This window comes from Fusarium fujikuroi, chromosome FFUJ_chr06 (genome assembly GCF_900079805.1).
Source record: "Fusarium fujikuroi IMI 58289 draft genome, chromosome FFUJ_chr06".
NCBI lineage: Eukaryota > Fungi > Ascomycota > Sordariomycetes > Hypocreales > Nectriaceae > Fusarium > Fusarium fujikuroi.
Window position 1 is genome coordinate 3,739,278 of NC_036627.1, and position 18,279 is coordinate 3,757,556.

Consider the following 18,279-nt stretch of genomic DNA (forward strand, 5'->3'; position numbering starts at 1 on the left):
ATCTAAGCCACAAAGCCATAAGGGCCCTCTTTAAGTGAACCTAATATAATTTTAACTGTATTTGCTAAGTGTATTTTGACGCCTTATATTAAGGCCTGATTCTTTCTTGCTCCCTGAGCACACCATATCAGCATGCACTTTGGTCTGGATAAGAGGAAGCAACTGGAGTTGATGGCTAAGAAGCGCAAGAATGCCCAGGAGTCTCATATACAAGAATTGTAAAGGCTACTCGGCTATGATCAAATCCTAGAGGAGTAGGAGAGAGCCGTGAGGTCGACTACGATGCACAAGGCCCCGGCTTCTCCATTACACTGATCATTACTATGAATCAGACGGCGTTCTTCGGGGATTTATCACTTGCATGCCTTTTCTTCAGTTGCGGTGCGGATGTTTACATGTCGTACGGCATATGGTGCTTCTATCATGGTGGGCTGCCGATGGGATGTCCGGGACTGTTCAGATTCATAGCAATATTCTCAACATACCCGTGATCACGACCATACTTCTCAGACACGGCCAGTAGGACTAGGTTCGGACGGACTTCGCTTCCAAGTGATTCGTAGCTAACTGTAAAAATGGTTGAACGACAGGCGACGAAATCAATCTGGTCGTAAAGAATTTAATGTTTTTGTGTACTACTACATGATACTCGGCATATTCTTATGGGCTATTTAGCTTCCAGAATAATCCGCCTGTAGGTAGCCAGAGGCTTCTCTGTCGCATCGCGAAGGGCAAGAATAATGTGCATTGTCTAAAATGAAGTCAGTATGTGTTTGCCTAATTATGAGGATTGACTTACATCGTTCAGACTCTTAGCAGTCTCCAGCTTGACGATGCTGCCGTCATCCTTGATGCTTGTGATATTGACATTCGGGCTCTTGGGCGTCAAAATTGGCTTCATCTTGAGCGAAGGGTTAAAGCCTTCCAAGCCTCGTCCGTAAGCACCACCAGGCTCGCGGTAGTGGAACCAATCATACTTGAGCTCATCACCATCAGGATCCCAGCTGTTTGACGCATCGAGAACAACGCTGCTGCCAGGCTTGTACTTGAGCTTCAATGGGGCCGTGCCACAAGAGCCGTTGACGATGGCAACGGGCTGATGGTTGTTCTCAGAGTACTTGGAGTTGACAGTCCACTTCATGCGGGCAGCAAAGTCAAACTGATAATCCTGGCGCCATCGCCAGATAGTTGCAAACTTGCTGGTGAATGCCTTTCCGTTGGCACCAACCACGTAGTCACTCGTATCAGCATAAACGCGCGACTGGTTCGTGTGGTCCAGGAGAGTATACCGACCGCCCCAGCTTCCCCACTCAGGATGGTTCACATCACCCAGACCATTTTGAACAAGAGGAAGAAAAGCGGGTGTATCTCCCTCCATGATGAAAGACCAATTGAGATAGTGAGACCCCAGAGGACCAAGTCGGATGTTCTTCTCCAGCCAGCCATTAGAGACAATGCTGGAATCTGGGCCACCATGGTCAAAGTTACGGTACTCCTCACCCGAAATACCGTTCCATGCTGCAACAGTGTACTCGCTGAAACCGTGCAGAGAGACAACGTAAAAGAGCTGAGGGTAGCGAAGACGGATCCAGATACCGGTGTCATCTTGATCGGAAATGGCGTAAACTCGAAGCTTTTCGACGAAAGCGTCAACAGCGTCTTCGCTTCTGGTGCGAGAAACGTGCTGAAGAGCCTCAGCAAGAATCGCAGATCCGCCCCAAACAGACACTGTAAGAGGATCATCGACACTCGCCTTGTCAGCAGCTTTGACAAGCGCCTTCGCACCGTCGCTCAAACTCATATTGAGTGATTTTCGTCCGTAAACAGGATGACCCTTGTGAACCCTGTCAAGAAGATACTTGTACGAGGGGTAAGGCGCGTGAGATGGAACATTGGCGTTGAGGTTATTCACAACCTTCTTGTAACCATCCAAAACACCCACGACGGACTCATAGTCGATCTTATCAGGCATCCACGTCGAAGTCGTCACAGAAATGCCCTGAATATCAATCTCATTGGCATAAGTCAGCAACCTAACCAGACTCATCTGATCATCAGGCTCGTTGCTTATATCTGTGAGCACGAATAGTCTGCGTTTGTGCTCCGTGCGCGAAGTCGAGCATTGCTTGTCATGATTTGGTGCAGCTTGGGCGAAGGGGAGCGCAGTGAAGAGGGCGAAAGCGCCGACGAGTTGGTAAAACATATTGGGCATGGTGTAGTTCAGCGCTGCTGAGGCGGTCAAGTCCATTGTGAGGAAACTGTTGTCTTTATAGACTGCCGATCAAGAACTGGTGATAAATCATGGCATTTGGAGCCTGGGGTGGTTAGAGTTGCTGAATGGGGTAATTTCGCTAGGATTGTGCGCTAGGGACTTGCTTGATTCTTCAAGTTTAAGCACCGACCCCAGACTAAACGTCATGAACAGGGTTTGACTCCACATTCGATGGAGTGGTTAAGGAACCGCTGATTTCGGAATGTCGAGGCAATTTTGAGAAAAAATGCGGGGGAGAAAAGTGTTGACCGGCGGTAGATGAAGACATGGAGGTGTTCAAAACTGCCTATTTTGGTAGGTATTCACCGATCGGTCCCCTTCATATGTCGTGTTATGCTATCATGTCGGTACTGACGCCGAAGATTAGCGGAATAGAAACATAGTTCTTTGTGGTTTGTATCGGGCTGTCCGCCAAGCCGAACTATTTCTTCAACGGGATGTGCCCCGAGGCTATGGAGTATGAATGCCTCAACCAAGGATCCCCGGTTTATCGTGCTCGTCGTGATTTAAACGGCCCGATAGAACATGGCCATGCATGAGTGACGGAGAAATCTGGGGTATTTCTCCACATTCGGCCAACCTTAGCCAAGACAAGCTTTACTTTAGCATCTTCGCCGACTGGCCATCATTATTGTTTACATTGACATATACTGGTGCACTCATGACTTCATTGCAGTTGCTATGCTGAATTAATAGTCCTAGCCCGAATAAACATTCCTGGAGTACCATAAGCTGATTTACCAAGCAGCATAAGCACCAACTAAGAAAAGAAAGCTACATCCACACTTGCCCTGCTATAGATGATCTGTAAGACGGCTAGGTGCATCCTTGCATCAGTAAGGTTCTACAGTTCTTTGATGAATCCAACCTCGACGACCTTGTCGGCGTCAATGTCAAGATCAGCAAGCTTAGCTCGAGAGTTTTCTCGAAGCCAAAGAAAACTCCATAGCAGCCAGGAGCGGAGATGGGACTTGAGGGATAGACCACTTGGCCAACAGATCTTCATCGTCTCTTTACCAAGGATGTAAACAATTGGAAGGTTCCGTGCAGATTTCATCATGTCTAGCTCGGCAGCTGTGATGTCATTGCGTGGCCCCTTTGCGATGGAAATCGCAATCTGTTGAACAACATCCTGAGCGAGACCCGGATATAAAATGTTGTCTGTGTAGCCATGGCGTAGTGTAACAGCATAGCACGAATCGATCTCAGAGACACGTCTGATAATATATCGATCAGTCAACGGGACTGTAGGTACCGGGAGGGGGCGCATGTTGAAGAGAACAACAACTGCAGGTCGCGCGGCGAACTTGATGACGAACTGGAAGAAAGAAGGAGGAAGGGTATTGGCGATGCCAGATTTGTCGAAGAATATCCCCAGGCCTGGAACAGTAGAGATAGGTGTTCCACCAAATGTAGACGCTAAAGCCACGGGGCCTTTCGTGGCAGTGGTAGGAAACAAGAGCGCTTGGGGTGTGAGTTGATCTTGAGACTCTGCTTCCCACTGGCACTCTTTCCCGAAACGCCACAGGGTAAAGAGACAAGAGAGAATAAAGGCTAGAAGGAGGGTGAACCATGCGCCCTCCGGGACCTTCTCATAGACTGACGATAAAAAGGCAGCATCTAAACTGGCAAAGACCAGCCAGAGGGGCACAACTACATATGCAGGAAGTCTCCAGACGAGGGTTGCGACAAGAGAAACCATGCACGTCGTAACTACGTGAACTTAGCTGGAATTTGTATCGCGGTGGGGTATCAACTTACTAAAAGTGACGGTGATAACGCAGACACCATATGCGTTGCCAAGGGAAGTGGTCTATAGAGTGGTAAGCGATTACTCAAACCACAAGCCATTGAATACGTACATTGTTGTAAACCGCTGTGATGATGACTGTACCGATCATGAGCAGCCAGTTTGCCATTGGCATATAGACCTGCTCGTGAAAGGTCTGACTAGTATGGATGACTTTAATGTGAGGAAAGTATGAGAGTCGCATGATTTGTGTAAGAAGCTGAAAGGTCGAAGTTATCATGGCTTGCGAAGCAACAACGGCTGCGAGGATGGCGATTACTAAGCTAAAATACAGAGTACCTGGAGGCACCGTATTAAAGAAGGGGTTAGTGAAAGCTTGCTCTGTCTTGTCGTGAGATATATACGCGGCCTGTCCTATGTATGCGATAAGCAAACAAGGATAAGTCAGGCACACCCACGAAAGTTGCACTGCACGTTTGCTGAATGCTCCTAGGTCCGCGAATAAGGCCTCGACGCCTGTAAAGGCCAATAGCAGACCGCCTAGAGATTTCCAGCCCTCGTGTCCGTTGCGCACGAGGTATGAGAAAGCAAAGTGCGGGCTGAATGCCTTGAGGACAGTGTAATCGTGAACAGCGAGGTTGTAGATACCAGCGCATAGGTTGAACAGTAACCAGATGACGACAATTGGAGCAAACATGGTACCGATCTTGGATGTGCCAAATGGCTGGATGAGAAAAAGTACAACAAGTATGCTGCACGAGATACCGACAATGGCAGAGGTTCCTAGGTGTGGATTGGCGACCTTTATTCCTTGGATAGCTCCTAGGACAGACTGAGCTGGGGTCAGCACGCCATCAGCCATAACCATGGAGACACCCAAAACGCCGATAAATTGCAAGAAGAATTGGATCGTCCGAGATTTCTCAAGAAGCTCACGGAGACTCCTGCCACCAGTCTTGAGATCACCGGTTTCGAACCGCTGCAGTCGAGTACCGGGTATTGCCCTCGGATCTCGTCTTGAAATATTTGTATATCTCGCCAAGAGACTGTACAGAGCAAATGTCCCTCCCTGCCCATCATCATCGGCACTGAGAACGATGAAGCAGTACTTGACGGTGACGATGAGAGTCAGAGACCATATGATAATCGAGAGAGCGCCGACGAGGTCGTTCCAAGAAGGCTGAGCCGAGAAAGTGGACGAGTAGACGTAAAGAGGCGAGGTACCGATGTCACCATAGATGACGCCTGTAGCTTGGAAGCTGAGCCACAGAAGTACCATGCCTCTATATGTCTATTGCAATCAAAATCAGCGGCGCCTTCACATGGTATGTGATCAAAGTTACTTGCTTGCTTGCGTGAGCCTTGCAGATCATTTTCTGCAATGGTGCGGGCTTTTTCTTCATCGTCGTCAATACCGACCAATACTTCGCCGGCATGTACATCGGATTCAGGTTGAGCCATTTTGGGTCTGAGAAGAGGGAGAAGATTTGCAAGGTGGAAGAAATGTTACTGTGCAGTTTTGGGGCACAGAAGGAGGTCCAAGGTTCCATGGAATATGTATGTTCTTGCTAGGCACCTCAGTAAAGAAGACTAAGCTTCTTTGAACTCTCCCGGTCATCGCAAATTACAGTTTTGATAAGAAACGTAATATTTAGAAGAGATGTTTTTCAGCCTATGACCAACACGGGTATCATTACCGGAATTTGGCACCACTTCACCCTCACATGTGCAGGAGAAGAAGCGCCCGCAATGAAGTTGCTGCGGGCGCATCGATGACTCAGGGTATCATGGGGCCATGTTTTCACGGTATTTAATTCGAGTAGGACGAATCACAATTATCACATGCATTATCAAATTGTTCTGACAATTAACTATTGCCAAGAATGCGCCAAACGGTTTTCTTAGCAGCTGAAAGCTTGGCTCTTTATTTGAACTGACTCCTGTCTGTTCGGCGAGACACATGCTGACGCGGGATTTTCCCCCTCCTGAGACCTTGACAGGCTGACAAGGATCAGGATCGCCAATCAGTCCAGACCCTTTGTTTGCAGCTCAGAATAATTAACCGCGGATGACTTCTTTGGCCGTGCATGTATGAGGGATTATTCGTCCCAGTAGGAGGCAAGCTTTTGTGGATGGCCCCTTGGCTTATCTTGACGCCTTTGCCCTCCACGCTATCCCACCACCCAACACAAGCAACTCACTCAACGCATTGATTTTCCCGCTCTCACGGGTATGCCTCTAGTCCCTACCTTGATTGCCAGAGAAAGCAATGCCGACCATCATAAACCTTCGGTCATTTTCATCATTCTAGGCATCATCGCTTTTGGCCTTGTGCTAATTACACCATTTATCCTCTGCAAACGGGGATGTCATAGGCCGGAGCTCTATCAACTTGATATCCCAGTGCCACAGCGGGCTAGGAAGATATGCCTCACACGGGATGCTTTGAACTTGATGCCGATTACTTGCTATCGAGAGATAGCAGCCGTGCAAATCGATACATCGAAGCAAGTCACGAGATGTGCAGGGCAAGCGAGCGCGCCAAGTTGTCACATATGCATCAATGAGTTTAAAGAAGATACCTTGACTCGCTCTCTGCCATGCGGTCATCTCTTCCATCCCCGCTGTGTTGACCTATGGCTTCTGGAGCGATCTATCACTTGCCCAGTTTGGTATGTTTCGGTTATAGCTCATTGTTTACCTTCCAGAACTAACTTCTGTAGTCGCGCAAATGTTCCAAACGCTCTTGTCTACACACCTGCATTCAGTCTACCCGCAGTACCTCGTCAAATACTCAGCCGTAGGCCAATAGTTAAGTTCACACTTCTCGCCGGATTGTTGTGCAACCTAACAGAGCACTAGGCTACCTCGGAGCTTCTTCCTATCTCAAGAATTCTCACCATCCAGTCTCGCGGCCCAGGTACCTCTGTTCCTGCTCGGCCTTTTCCACCTCAGGAACCACCACTGCCGGTGGCGTTGCAAGCCTCGTGCGAGATTGGCTCCTCAGGCCGTTAGGATGCGGAATAAAAGGGTTTGAGTTGGTGATGCTTGATGACTTGCAACAGGTAAAGCAGGGACTTTATTCTTTCTTACTTGTCAAAATATGCAGCTGTTGTTCGAGTTTAGCTTTTAATCACTATAACCTTCCCCTTCTATCAAGTCACTGCTGATCGTCCCGATGATTTCAATCATTAGTGAAATGCGCCATCACGAGAAAATCAGCTTACCGCACATTCTCATTTCGTCAGAGCACCAAAATTCGTTCTCGTTATTTTCTTCTGCTGTTGTCAATACGACATTCATTTCAAATTTCTCAGGACTACATTAGAAACGTCAGGTGTGCCCTGCAAGAGCTTGGTCGGTGCTGCAAGAGAGAAATGAGGTGGGTCATGGCCACCGAGTCCAGCTTTCACGGGTGGCTAGATGAAAAGGACTGGCCTAACGTCGATCTGGACAGTAACGGTAATTGGAAGAGTTCTTACAAGTACTCACTAGCAAGTCATGATGTTGAGCCTGTTGAAGGGGCTTTTGAGTTCAGAGAACCCAACCTCTCACCTCGCTTTGACTGGAATCATGACCCAAACAAAGACAAATGGACTACTGGACCTGATGGGCTGGTATTACATACAGCAACTATCACCGAAGATTTCTCCCCGGCCCAGAACACACTGACGCACCGTATCCTTGGCCCGCGGTCCAACGTCACCATTGAGCTTGACTACTCCTCCATGGTAGACGAGGACCGCGCGGGATTGGTGTCGCTAAGATATGATGTAGGCTGGATCGGTATAGCCAAAGATGGTAGTTCAACAACACTGCAGATGGTTGACAATGCTGAAATGGGCCCTGAAAACAACTCGTCACCACATCAAAAGGAACGGTCATCGCAAGCAAGTCTATCTCTGGCGGGAAGATCTGGCTGCGATGCCAAATCTCAACGGTTTCTCCCAATCATTCAACCTTCCTGTATAGCACAGACGGAAAGACCTTTGTCAAGCTTGGACAGGAGCATGTTGCGAAGCAGGGAGGGGTTTGGTTCACTGGTACTCGATATAGTATCTTTAACTTTGCGACCAAGAAGAGCGGAGGACATGCTGTCGTCAAGGCATTTGACATTCGTCTTAGCTAGATGCTGTACCCCATTTATGATCACCTCTATGTTCCTTCCAAGCTGCAACGGGCAGATGCGGTCTTGGTGTAGAGCAGGGGACCTAAACACAGCCAGTGACGTTGATAAATTAAATAATAGATTGGTACATCAACTGAACTATCCAGTTGACAGAGCTATAGGTTAAGAGTAGCACTTCTAGTTGACATTAAATGATCTTTAGTTAAAGGTGGCAATTTCCCTCCTGTTCAGAACATCTTCGTCCCAGACTTGACGGTCGTTATATTGCATGCCAAACGTTCTGATTAGCCCCCTATCATGTTAAACAGCAGCGGAAATCTTTTCTTCAATCTCTTCCTCTGTGAGGAGACGGATACCAAGAAGCTCGTTGTCAACTTTGTCGTACGCCGCTCGATACTTACCACTTAAAACTGCAGCTTTCAGCCAGGGGAACGCAGCATGGGGGTTGGTGGGATCACTATTGATCAGTTCTATGCCCCGATCCAGCGCTTCCTGGGCATCAACCTGGGTCACTATCCAGTCCGTCCCTGGCGGGCTATGCTTCTTTGCCAGCTCTAAAATCTTGGCCTGAGTGAAGACGGCTTCGTGGATGAGAAGGTTTCGATCTTTTGTCGCGTCAGGGACCTTCAGGGCGTTGGTAATGGCACTTCCGATGGTAGAAACAGAGGTTGAGCTGAACTTATGCACTCCCTCGTCGTAAAGCTCCATCGAATGGTTCTTCAGGTTGGCTACCAAGGGAGATTCAAGAACGTATTCCAGGAAGGCACCGGTTGAGAAAATTGTGTGTTCAAGAGCGCCGGAATCGGCCTTTTCGCGCAGATAGTCCTGGATCTCTGCCATTACTTGGATCGCCGGCAGGTCTCGTGCCTTAAGGTCTGTGGTGAACGAGCCAAAGTCTGATGGGATGTAGCGCTTGACCCCAGCTTCGATGCTGGCGTCGATGATAAGCTTCTGCCCAGCCAATGCAGCTCCTCCGAGAGTAGCAATCGCGACATCCTGCCCTTTGAGGGCTTGGACGAGGCTCTCCTTGGAGGAGTAATCGACTTGGACTACTTTGACATCGGAGGGAACGCCCTCGATGTTGGAGGGATCACGGCTGAGGAGGGTGACGGCGTAGCCGCCCTTGACCAGCTGCTCAAGAATTGCGGTCCCCAGCATGCCTTTCTTTAGAAATGATTAGCACGTGGTCGCAGTTCACAATAAAGGTGAGTTCACTTACGCCGAGAAGAGCGACGTTTTGGAAGGAGGTCATTTTGGTATGGAGCTTGGATGGTCGTATTGGGTGAAGATGCGAGTTGGAATGATGTAGCAGAAGAGTGAAATTCGAGCCGCGGCGCACGAGGTATTATCAGAGTTTGGTGACATGATTGATACACATTTTCATGGCACCATTGCGGTGATTTGAAATGCATTGCTAGATTTTTCTCGACTAATTACTAAGTGAGTCCGCCTCTTATTGTTAAGCGGATGTAAATTGCCCGACATGCATCCGTCGACGGAAGCATTTTGCATCCGGTGGCCATTTGTATTTGTCAGTGATGCACGTCACATCCACTTGCAAACCATGTCGAGATCCATTGCGCACTCCGCCTTTATCTCAGCGCTCGCTACTCTGGTTTCATTTGCGACTGTGATTTACTTTGACTGATATCCAAGATGGCTAACTCTCAAGCTCTGGCGACTCTCGGCGAACTGTGGTGCCGTGTCCCCGCCTCGTTAATAAATACCACAAATTCCTAAGGCGCCATCAGTAGGTTCTTAAGCTGATTTCCAATGCAATGTCATTACTTTATAGGACAGGCTTTATGATTAATTTCAGCTTGAATAAGATATAGTTATGAAGTATATTATTTATATTATTTAAATCTTTCTTATTTAGAAATTCGGGTAAAAATACTATCGCGCATCTTAAGAACGCATGATGAGGATGAAGTTAGAGTTATTCGAGATCAGATATCATGCAGAGGCCTGGACGCGGACTGTAGGTCAAGGGTGTAGCATTGTGTAGAAAGGATAGCTTGTCAACGCGGTGCGGTCAGTTCTTAGGAGCGTGGTTCAGAGACACATCTAACGCCTTATCAGGTAACGTTAAAACAATTTTAGCTTTGACAAGGAGTTTTCCCATCTCACGAGCCTTCCAATTATCACCCCTCCTATAATTACGACTGTGAAGTCCGCTTCGTAGCCCAATTTCATGCCAAGATTGGACACTTGTAGGGAACTCCGCTCCGTAACTTAAAACCTCTGAACAGTCGCATGTAGATTATTAATGATAAGCGAACGCCGCCTTTCTTCATAGAACAATTGCTGATATCATTCCCAGATTGCCCCTTGTATCCGCTTAGTTCATCTAATCCATCTATTCGCATGCCTGACACTATGCAAGCCTGGCAGTGCTCAGGTATCCAGGGCAAAGTGGAAGACAGCATCTGAGTCAACGATGTTGCAAAGCTAACCGAATCTTCTCTCGCCAAAGGGCACCTTATTGTCCAAGTCATCACCGCGGCTCTCAATCCCGTTGACTACAAATTACCTGAAGCGGGATTCATTCGGCGCGTGATGATTCCGCGCCCCGCGACTGTAGGCCTGGATTTTTGTGGTCTCTGCTTAAGATTTTTATGAGATAACTGTATTTAAGCTAACGGTATTTGATACGTGGCTTACGCAATGTCGAAATTTGGAGTTCAGCTCAGCTATATATCAGGCTTTCATTAGGCATCACCCCTCACTGCCCAATTGTTCTAAAACACCTGCCTCAAATCTTGAGCTATTATCGCCGAACACCCAGCAAGTATAAACCGGGAAACATCGTCTCTCACCTGAGCTCCCGATAGGCCATGGCCCCGTATTTGTACTCACCATTACCAGAGGGTAGTATCCGCCTTCTTCGGATAACCCCGCACCCGGACAAGAACTCCCCAGTCCAATGCGAGCTATTCAGTTTTGCTCTATCTGACTCGGACAGCACCTACCCTTACGAGGCCTTGTCATACGTCTGGGGGTCTGCAGAAAAGCCTCTTTCTATCGTCGTGAATTATCTTAACTTCCTCGTGGGAACAAATCTTCATGCGGCGCTGGTGCATCTTCGACATGGCTCTCTAGAGCGTATCATATGGATTGATGCAATTTGCATCAATCAAGGAGACACGTTAGAGAAAGGAAATCAGGTCCAGTCAATGGCCGAGATCTATGCTAAAGCCAGCTGTGTTGTTGTTTGGCTCGGGTCGGCGTCAACTACCAGCGATCAGGCATTGGATAACATCCGCGAAGCAGCACTCCGAAATTCGACAGAGGGGAAAGATCAAAAAGGTATTTTCCAGCTTCTCCAAAGACCATGGTTTCAGCGCATTTGGGTAAGCCACCAACTCCAACCCGGCATCAGGAAAGGTATTCATCAAGTCCATCCAGGTCCTACAAGAGGTTGCCGCAGCCCGATATGTACTCATCAAGTGTGGCTCTACCGAAATTGATGGATATGCATTTTGCTCGGGCTTAAATGCAATGGAGCTCTCCTATAAAAGTTACCCGAGTTTGCAGCCCCTGGTTCGATCTGTCACCTATCTCATACGGGGAGCCATCTTCCGCCCTCGGCACGTTACAACACAATCCAGTAGATTTTCACTCGACATACGTCCTCTGAGCGAGTTGGCTGAGATGTACCATACCCGAAAGGCTACCGAACGCCACGATAAAGTCTACGCTTTGCTTGGTATGAGCTCCGATGATCCCAGTGAAGCGGGGCTATATGTTGACTACACGATCCCATGGAGTCAAGTATTTCATAGGCTGGTTAAATATGTACTTTCACAATCGGTATCTGTGAAGACTTGGAGCGACAGGGAGCTGGCTGTTATCGATGGAAAGGGCTTAGTTCTGGGCGAAGTCTCCTCGGTCCAAAGAGATCCGGCTTGGGAGGATAGTCAGGAAGTGACAATTGCCTGGAAGAATGCATATGTTGAGGCTGGCGGAATGTCGTCTTGGGCAGTCCAGGCCTCGGCAAAGAGCATCCAAGCAGGGGACATCGTGTGCCTTCTTCAGGGAGCGTCAAGGCCCATGATCATCAGACTATGTCATCCTTACTGGGCCGTTGTCATGATTTCGGTGCCTCCTACAGACGCTATTGCTCGAAATGGCAAGGGCATCGAGTGGTCGGAAATATCACAGTCAGTCACGAGGTTCTCACACAGCTTTGTCCTTGTCTGGGACTGGGAGATGCAACCAAATGAGTCTCTTGGCGATCAAGAAATAAAGTACGAGGAACTCATGGTCAAAGAAATGCAGAAGGGCTCAATGACAGATAAACTGTACATTATTGCAATACTGGCGAATATTGGATTCGTATTGCATGATCTTGAAAGACATGCCGAAGCTGAAAAGTATGTCCGGAGATCGTTGAGAAACTTTGAGAAGGCTTTGAAAAATGTGGACAACTCCAACCCAGCCTCGAACTCCGGAAGTGATACTAAAACTGGGGCATACATTGCAGCGATAACCGAAGCTCTTCTTGGATTTGAGGGCGGTTGGTTGCCACTGAGATGGGCGTCTGAGGATGGATACGACTTAACGATTAAACTTATGCTTGAGAATGTTAACCCGAACATGAAGAATGAGGCTGGTCGAACCCCGCTCTCTTGGGCATCAGGTCATGGCTACGAGGCTCTTGTTAATCTGCTTCTTGGAATCGAAATTGTTAATCCAGATACGAGAGACGAGAAGGAATGGACTCCACTGCTATGGGCAGCCAGCAAAGGACATGAGACAATTGTTAAGCTTCTTCTTGACACGAAAAGGGTTGATCCAAATGCCAAGGAAGAGCCCGATGAGACCAGACGAACAAGGCGAACACCACTCTTACTCGCCGCAGAGGGTGGTCACGAGGCAGTAGTAAGGATGCTTCTTGATACTGACGCGGTGGACTTGAGCGCTAGTGCTGAGACCGGAGAAGCATCTTTGCTGTGGGCCGTGAAGAACGGGCATGTAGGGGTTGTTCAACTGCTACTTCAAACAGGAAAGATTGTTCCGGATGCTGCAGAAGAGAGTGAGATTGAAGACGAAAGCGGACGAACACCGCTTATGTGGGCAGCAAACAACCAGCATCACGATGTTGTTAAGCTTCTTCTCGATACCGGCAAGGTCGATCCGGAGGCTAGAGACAAGTGCAGAAGAACGGCCATATCTCTCGCCGCGGAAAACGGCAATGACAAAATTGTGAAGCTGTTGTTGAGTACTGACAAGGCCGACCCTGACGCAGCTGATAAGGATGGACGAACTCCACTAATACTGGCGGCAGAGGGAGGGTTTGAAAAGGTTGTTCAGCTGCTTCTTGATACAAACAAGGTTAATACAAGTTTGAAAGACAACCGCGGACGAACGCCTCTATCGTCAGCCGCCAAGAACGGCCACGAAGCTATTGTCAGCATGCTGGCTGAGAGAAATGAGCTGAGCTTCCAAGACCTACAGCGCCAGATCCTAGCACCCCCCAAGCACGAGGACTTTCTCAACATCCGAGATGAAGACTACTTTGACCATCGATGTCAAGAACTGTTTTCAAATCTTCGACAGTGGATCCTACGTTTTTCAAAGTTTTCGGATATGCGCGCTGCTCGCTTGACATCCGAAATTAGCGACGAAAAGATCATTGACAGGCTGGATAACGTCATACTCGATGGGTCAGATGTGGATACGTATCTCTGCGATCGAGTACGTCGTCGCGATGTGTTTACATCCGTAGCCATGAGTATGCTGTGGGAGTTTGTCTTTACTCGCTACTTGTTCGGCCTGGATCGAGAAACAAGACAGAAGCTCAAGAGTCTCGAAAAGCAGCTGGTCGGACCTCCTTCGGCCATACGGAGATGGCGCGCCACAACTCTGACACTGTTGTCTAATCGCGACAGTGTCCAGAACCAGCGTGACCATGATGCTAGAGCCGTATCCGAAAGTATCTTCCAGACCTTGTGCGCCATTCTCCCACCACCTTCCAATCTGGAAAGTCAGCTTGTTTCTAGTCTGTCGCAGGTGACGAAAGAAGCAGTTGAGGTTTCAGTCGAGATGCGCAGTCAAAAGGCAGAATACATGATGCTTCCACCTCTGCAGCCCGAGTATGATACGAATGGTGACCTTGCAAGCTTGGTCTTTTTCAACGCTGCTTTGATGAATGAGCGCGGTGATAGTTCGGACTTGACCAATGAGGAGTATGAAGCTCAAAAGTCAACAGTGAGAATCGTGTTGTTTCCCCTGGTTGTGAAGAAGGGAGGGGATTATGGTGACGGCGATGACGAGATTGTTGTTTATCCAGCTCAAGTGCTGGTAGCGCCAAAAAAGTCTGAAAAGAAGAACGTGGAATTAAGTTCCTGAATTCTCATTAATCTTATGGGACGGCCTGGCGCCTAGAACAGGGCTAGAATGGTGAAAACAATGATAGAGTCTTTCGAGAACATTAGAAAGAAGGCTTCAATTCTGAGCCCGAGCTTACCGAGAGAAGAGCCTTCATCACCCTATCGTAAGTTTTTCCTACAAGATCGACGGATCCGCTTATTCCAACTGGATCCTGCGGCTACGAACTCAAATATCACGGGCTCTTTCATCTGCGTCGAGCTATCAACGCGGCCTGTGTATACCGCGCTTTCATAGACGTGGGGTGATGGGAGAGCCGACCGGAAGATGATGATCTTGGACAAAGGCGAGCGCGCAATCGGAGAAAGTCTTTGGTCCTTTTTACGCCTACTACGCTCGGTTATCACTGATCCAAGCTTGCTCTGGATTGACGCGATCTGCATCGATCAGGCAAATATCCGTGAGCGTAAACATCAAGTCGGACTCATGCGGCAAATCTACACAAGCGCCGCCAAGGTCTATGTGTGGCTCGGACAAGAGGACGAGAATAGCAACATCGCGATGCGGTTCGTGGCAGCGCAGGCTTCCAAGCCTCTCCGTCCAAGGGGTTCAGGGTACCATTCCCTGTGGTCTAGACAGGAAGGCAAAGCACTTCACGCCCTGTGCGATCGACGTTACTGGAGGCGTATGTGGATTATACAAGAACTCCTCCATGCTAACGATATCACCGTTTGGTGCGGCTCACTCAGCTTTTCGTGGGACGACTTAGAGAAACTCTATCTCAAACTCAAGACTATTGAAGAATCTAATTGGCTTGCGCACCACGAGTACCACTTGATGGTCATGCAGAGCTCCGCAGCCGTCATGGTATGGCAGCGAGCTCACTGGAGACACCCCGATACCCCTGTTCCGAGCCTCCAGACCCTGGTCGAAATCTTCCGGGACTGGCAATGCACAGACCTCAGGGACAAGGTCTTTGCATTATCTGGTATGGCAACGGAAGAATCGACTCTGGAACGCGACTATGCACTCACGACACGAGAGGTGTACTTTGCCGTTTTGCGGCACATCGAGGGACCGCAGGAGCAGTTTCGCGCATTACTTTCGCAAATATTCGGTCTCGCCGGTCTCGAAGTTGACTTGCCTGGACAAAACATGTATTACCATCTGACAAATACCCGCTGTGCGAGATAAAGGCTGATATGACAACAGGGTTGAGTACAGCACACCGAGCGCCCAAAAGCTAGTGTTGAAAGCGAGGCAGAACGATTGGACTGACGGTGTTGTGTAATTTCTATCCCTGTCAAAATTGTAGCGACATATCTTGTGTGGAACGACCCCGGGATCTCCTCACCAAGATTCACAGGACTCTTGAGGTTATGTCAACAGCTGATACTTTGTTACTATTTAAATTCTCTACGCTCATATAACGTGTGAGGCGCGCGATGTGGGCAATCAGCTAGTTATAGGGTCTATCAACTCAAATAACACCCTCATCAAATCAGTTCAGGCGGTATACCTATTAATCCATCGTCAACTTTGACATGCTTCCGACGCCACAACCTCCAAAGGCCATTTCAGTGCCTCATGCCACGAAGGCCCTAGGCGCCGAGCAATAAGTCCAATCAGAAACTCCCCAGCATCACCAAAGACCCAAATGTGACGACACAGGTGGAGAAGGATGCCATAATGTGCTAGGGTCACGAGGGCTTCTAGGCGACATTTCTGCAGAGCAGTTATGTATTCCTCGGTCAGCAGAGCCGGATACATCACTGCTGTTAGGGCACGCTGCTCCCCCGTCAAGGTAGCGTGCATGTCAAATGCCCACTGGAGCTTCCGAGCGGCATCTCTGCAGCTGGAAGTTGTCGTAGAGCCAGCGTCGGACGAGTCAATGAACTCGACAAGCCTAGTGCACTCTGTCCCGGTGGGTTCAGAGATACCGGCATCATGGACCATAGCCAAAAGAGGACCGAGGGGAGAATCAACGGCAAGGCTGTAGTTCAGGCCAGCGAGAGTCCCAAGTCCTCGGGACAGATGGACGGCCTTAACAAACTTCTGAATGAACAAGTCGTAGGTGTCGCGGTCCCTCGTAAACGTGAGGTAAAGAACATGGAGGCTCAAGAGGAAAGAATGGAGGATTCGTGGAATCAGATCCTTCTCAGCCATCTCTTGCGTCATACCTTGAGCCTCGTGGTTAAGCGTAGTCAAAGCGCGAGTTTGGAACTCCAGGGCTAAACGTTGGTAATCGAGAGCCTGGTCCGGATTTAAGATGGCTAGATGATCGGCGGATATTGCCAACAGCTGGTCAACCAGGTACGGATAATTGAAAGCGTTTCGGACGGCTATGTCGATGATAACCAACCTCGCGGTGTCGCTGCTGAGATTCACGAGGACTACCCCCGTTTGGGCATGACTAATGATACGGAGACCATGGGCCATAAACGTTAACTGTTCTGGCGAAAAGCAAAGAAAGCTAGGAGTGCTATAGTCGAAGCCCTTGCAGAAAAGCCAGTCTGAACTGGCGGTGGATTTCAAGCCGTCGATATCTGGGGGTGTAAGCAACGGTATTGCTTTCTACTCGCGCAAATGTGATTCAGTCACAATGCTCTTCCGAGGAGTATGCTTTCTCTCTCTCGGTATTATGAGACCAAACTCAAGCGACACATAGGCTCAGCTGCTCACTAGCCCTCCTCAGCCCCTCCTGAGCCCGCATCAGCTCTAGTCAAACCCTGGCTCTTGTTCTGATTTCTAGTTCCCCAATTTCTTGGTCTTTCCCAGTAACCCGCCCACTTCTCACAAACGCAATGGCAACCTAAACTAGAGTATCACCCTGGGATTCCCTCTTGGGCAAAATTCTTTTTGAATCAACTCAGCTTTTGAGGTATGACACAGTGTGATGTGATATAGCGCGTAATACGATTGAATGTACTACAATGTCATCTACTAGCTCGAGTTCTGTGCTGTGATAAGGTATGTCCTAGTTCTGGTCCGACGCGGTCCCGAAAGTGAGCACGCCTCGGTATACTTAGCCAAGCTTAGCCCGCCTGATTCCGGGGGTTTTAGCCCCTATTTACCACCAACTTATCTAGGAGTGGTAAGACTTTAGCTTTGAAAAAGGAAATGGACTTGAGCATAGTTGAATCTCGTCTTCAAGTCAAGTGGCAATCCGTTCGGCAATTTCCGAGTCCCTATTTGCGTGCGTGGTGCGGTTCGCATTTATACTTTTCATGCTGTGATGGCCATACAGTTCGTTCGGTTTCCTGCTTCTAGGTGCAGCGTTATCGTTCCCTTTCTGTTCTTTTGCTATGGTGTAGGTATATTAAACTGTTGGTGGCTAAATTAACTATCGTATTTATTCTGCCAAGTTTCCATCTTTGTGTTTCAAGTCGTGGTAGAATAGTAACTTAGGTATTCTCAAAAAGCGCCGTGGTCGGCATTCAGGAGCCAGGGGCTTGAAAACAGCTGAGATGCATGTTGACTGAAATGTATTCTAAAATGGGCTTCATCATAGCCCCTGGTTCCATTGGCTGCAATCTTTATTGATCTTCTGTACTCCGCACGCCTTCAGATTTTGGACTCAGCCAATCAATCTAGATCCCGTGCGATCTGCAAAGTGAGGCATTGGTCCTCACCGACCCCTTCAAGTAAGCGTCTCGCACATAAAAGAACTTTGGCATCTCTACAGGCGGGAAACCGCGAGTTCTTAATTGCTTCGATCTTCACTTGACTGACCTAGTCGCTGGCACCTTCAGAGACGATTCCGCACTATCCTTAGATAAGTAATTCTCAGGACTG

General features: G+C 48.6%; 7 protein-coding genes; 3 read left to right on the forward strand and 4 right to left on the reverse strand.

The window, feature by feature from the left end:
- Nucleotides 1-667: 667 nt before the first annotated feature.
- FFUJ_06503 (uncharacterized protein) lies at nucleotides 668-2,248 on the reverse strand (the record flags this gene model as incomplete). XM_023579835.1 has 2 exons in its annotated part: nucleotides 668-751; nucleotides 800-2,248. The coding sequence occupies 2 exons, from the start codon at nucleotides 2,246-2,248 to the stop codon at nucleotides 668-670; spliced, it is 1,533 nt and encodes a 510-aa protein (XP_023432603.1).
- Nucleotides 2,249-3,116: 868 nt separating this feature from the next.
- Nucleotides 3,117-5,483, reverse strand: FFUJ_06504 (probable potassium transporter hak-1; the record flags this gene model as incomplete). XM_023579836.1 has 4 exons in its annotated part: nucleotides 3,117-3,985; nucleotides 4,034-4,085; nucleotides 4,135-5,303; nucleotides 5,366-5,483. 4 exons carry the CDS (start codon nucleotides 5,481-5,483, stop codon nucleotides 3,117-3,119), a joined length of 2,208 nt encoding a protein of 735 aa, XP_023432604.1.
- Nucleotides 5,484-7,411: 1,928 nt separating this feature from the next.
- On the forward strand, nucleotides 7,412-8,151 carry FFUJ_06505 (uncharacterized protein; the record flags this gene model as incomplete). XM_023579837.1 has 2 exons in its annotated part: nucleotides 7,412-7,902; nucleotides 7,995-8,151. 2 exons carry the CDS (start codon nucleotides 7,412-7,414, stop codon nucleotides 8,149-8,151), a joined length of 648 nt encoding a protein of 215 aa, XP_023432605.1.
- Nucleotides 8,152-8,451: 300 nt separating this feature from the next.
- FFUJ_06506 (related to 2`-hydroxyisoflavone reductase) lies at nucleotides 8,452-9,403 on the reverse strand (the record flags this gene model as incomplete). XM_023579838.1 has 2 exons in its annotated part: nucleotides 8,452-9,315; nucleotides 9,371-9,403. 2 exons carry the CDS (start codon nucleotides 9,401-9,403, stop codon nucleotides 8,452-8,454), a joined length of 897 nt encoding a protein of 298 aa, XP_023432606.1.
- A 1,585-nt stretch (nucleotides 9,404-10,988) lies between these two features.
- FFUJ_06507 (related to HETEROKARYON incompatibility protein) lies at nucleotides 10,989-14,505 on the forward strand (the record flags this gene model as incomplete). XM_023579840.1 has 2 exons in its annotated part: nucleotides 10,989-11,504; nucleotides 11,560-14,505. 2 exons carry the CDS (start codon nucleotides 10,989-10,991, stop codon nucleotides 14,503-14,505), a joined length of 3,462 nt encoding a protein of 1,153 aa, XP_023432607.1.
- A 306-nt stretch (nucleotides 14,506-14,811) lies between these two features.
- FFUJ_06508 (uncharacterized protein) lies at nucleotides 14,812-15,775 on the forward strand (the record flags this gene model as incomplete). XM_023579841.1 has 2 exons in its annotated part: nucleotides 14,812-15,641; nucleotides 15,697-15,775. 2 exons carry the CDS (start codon nucleotides 14,812-14,814, stop codon nucleotides 15,773-15,775), a joined length of 909 nt encoding a protein of 302 aa, XP_023432608.1.
- Nucleotides 15,776-16,017: 242 nt separating this feature from the next.
- Nucleotides 16,018-16,923, reverse strand: FFUJ_06509 (uncharacterized protein; the record flags this gene model as incomplete). The annotated part of the gene is made up of 1 exon (XM_023579842.1): nucleotides 16,018-16,923. The coding sequence occupies one exon, from the start codon at nucleotides 16,921-16,923 to the stop codon at nucleotides 16,018-16,020; it is 906 nt and encodes a 301-aa protein (XP_023432609.1).
- Nucleotides 16,924-18,279: the final 1,356 nt, after the last annotated feature.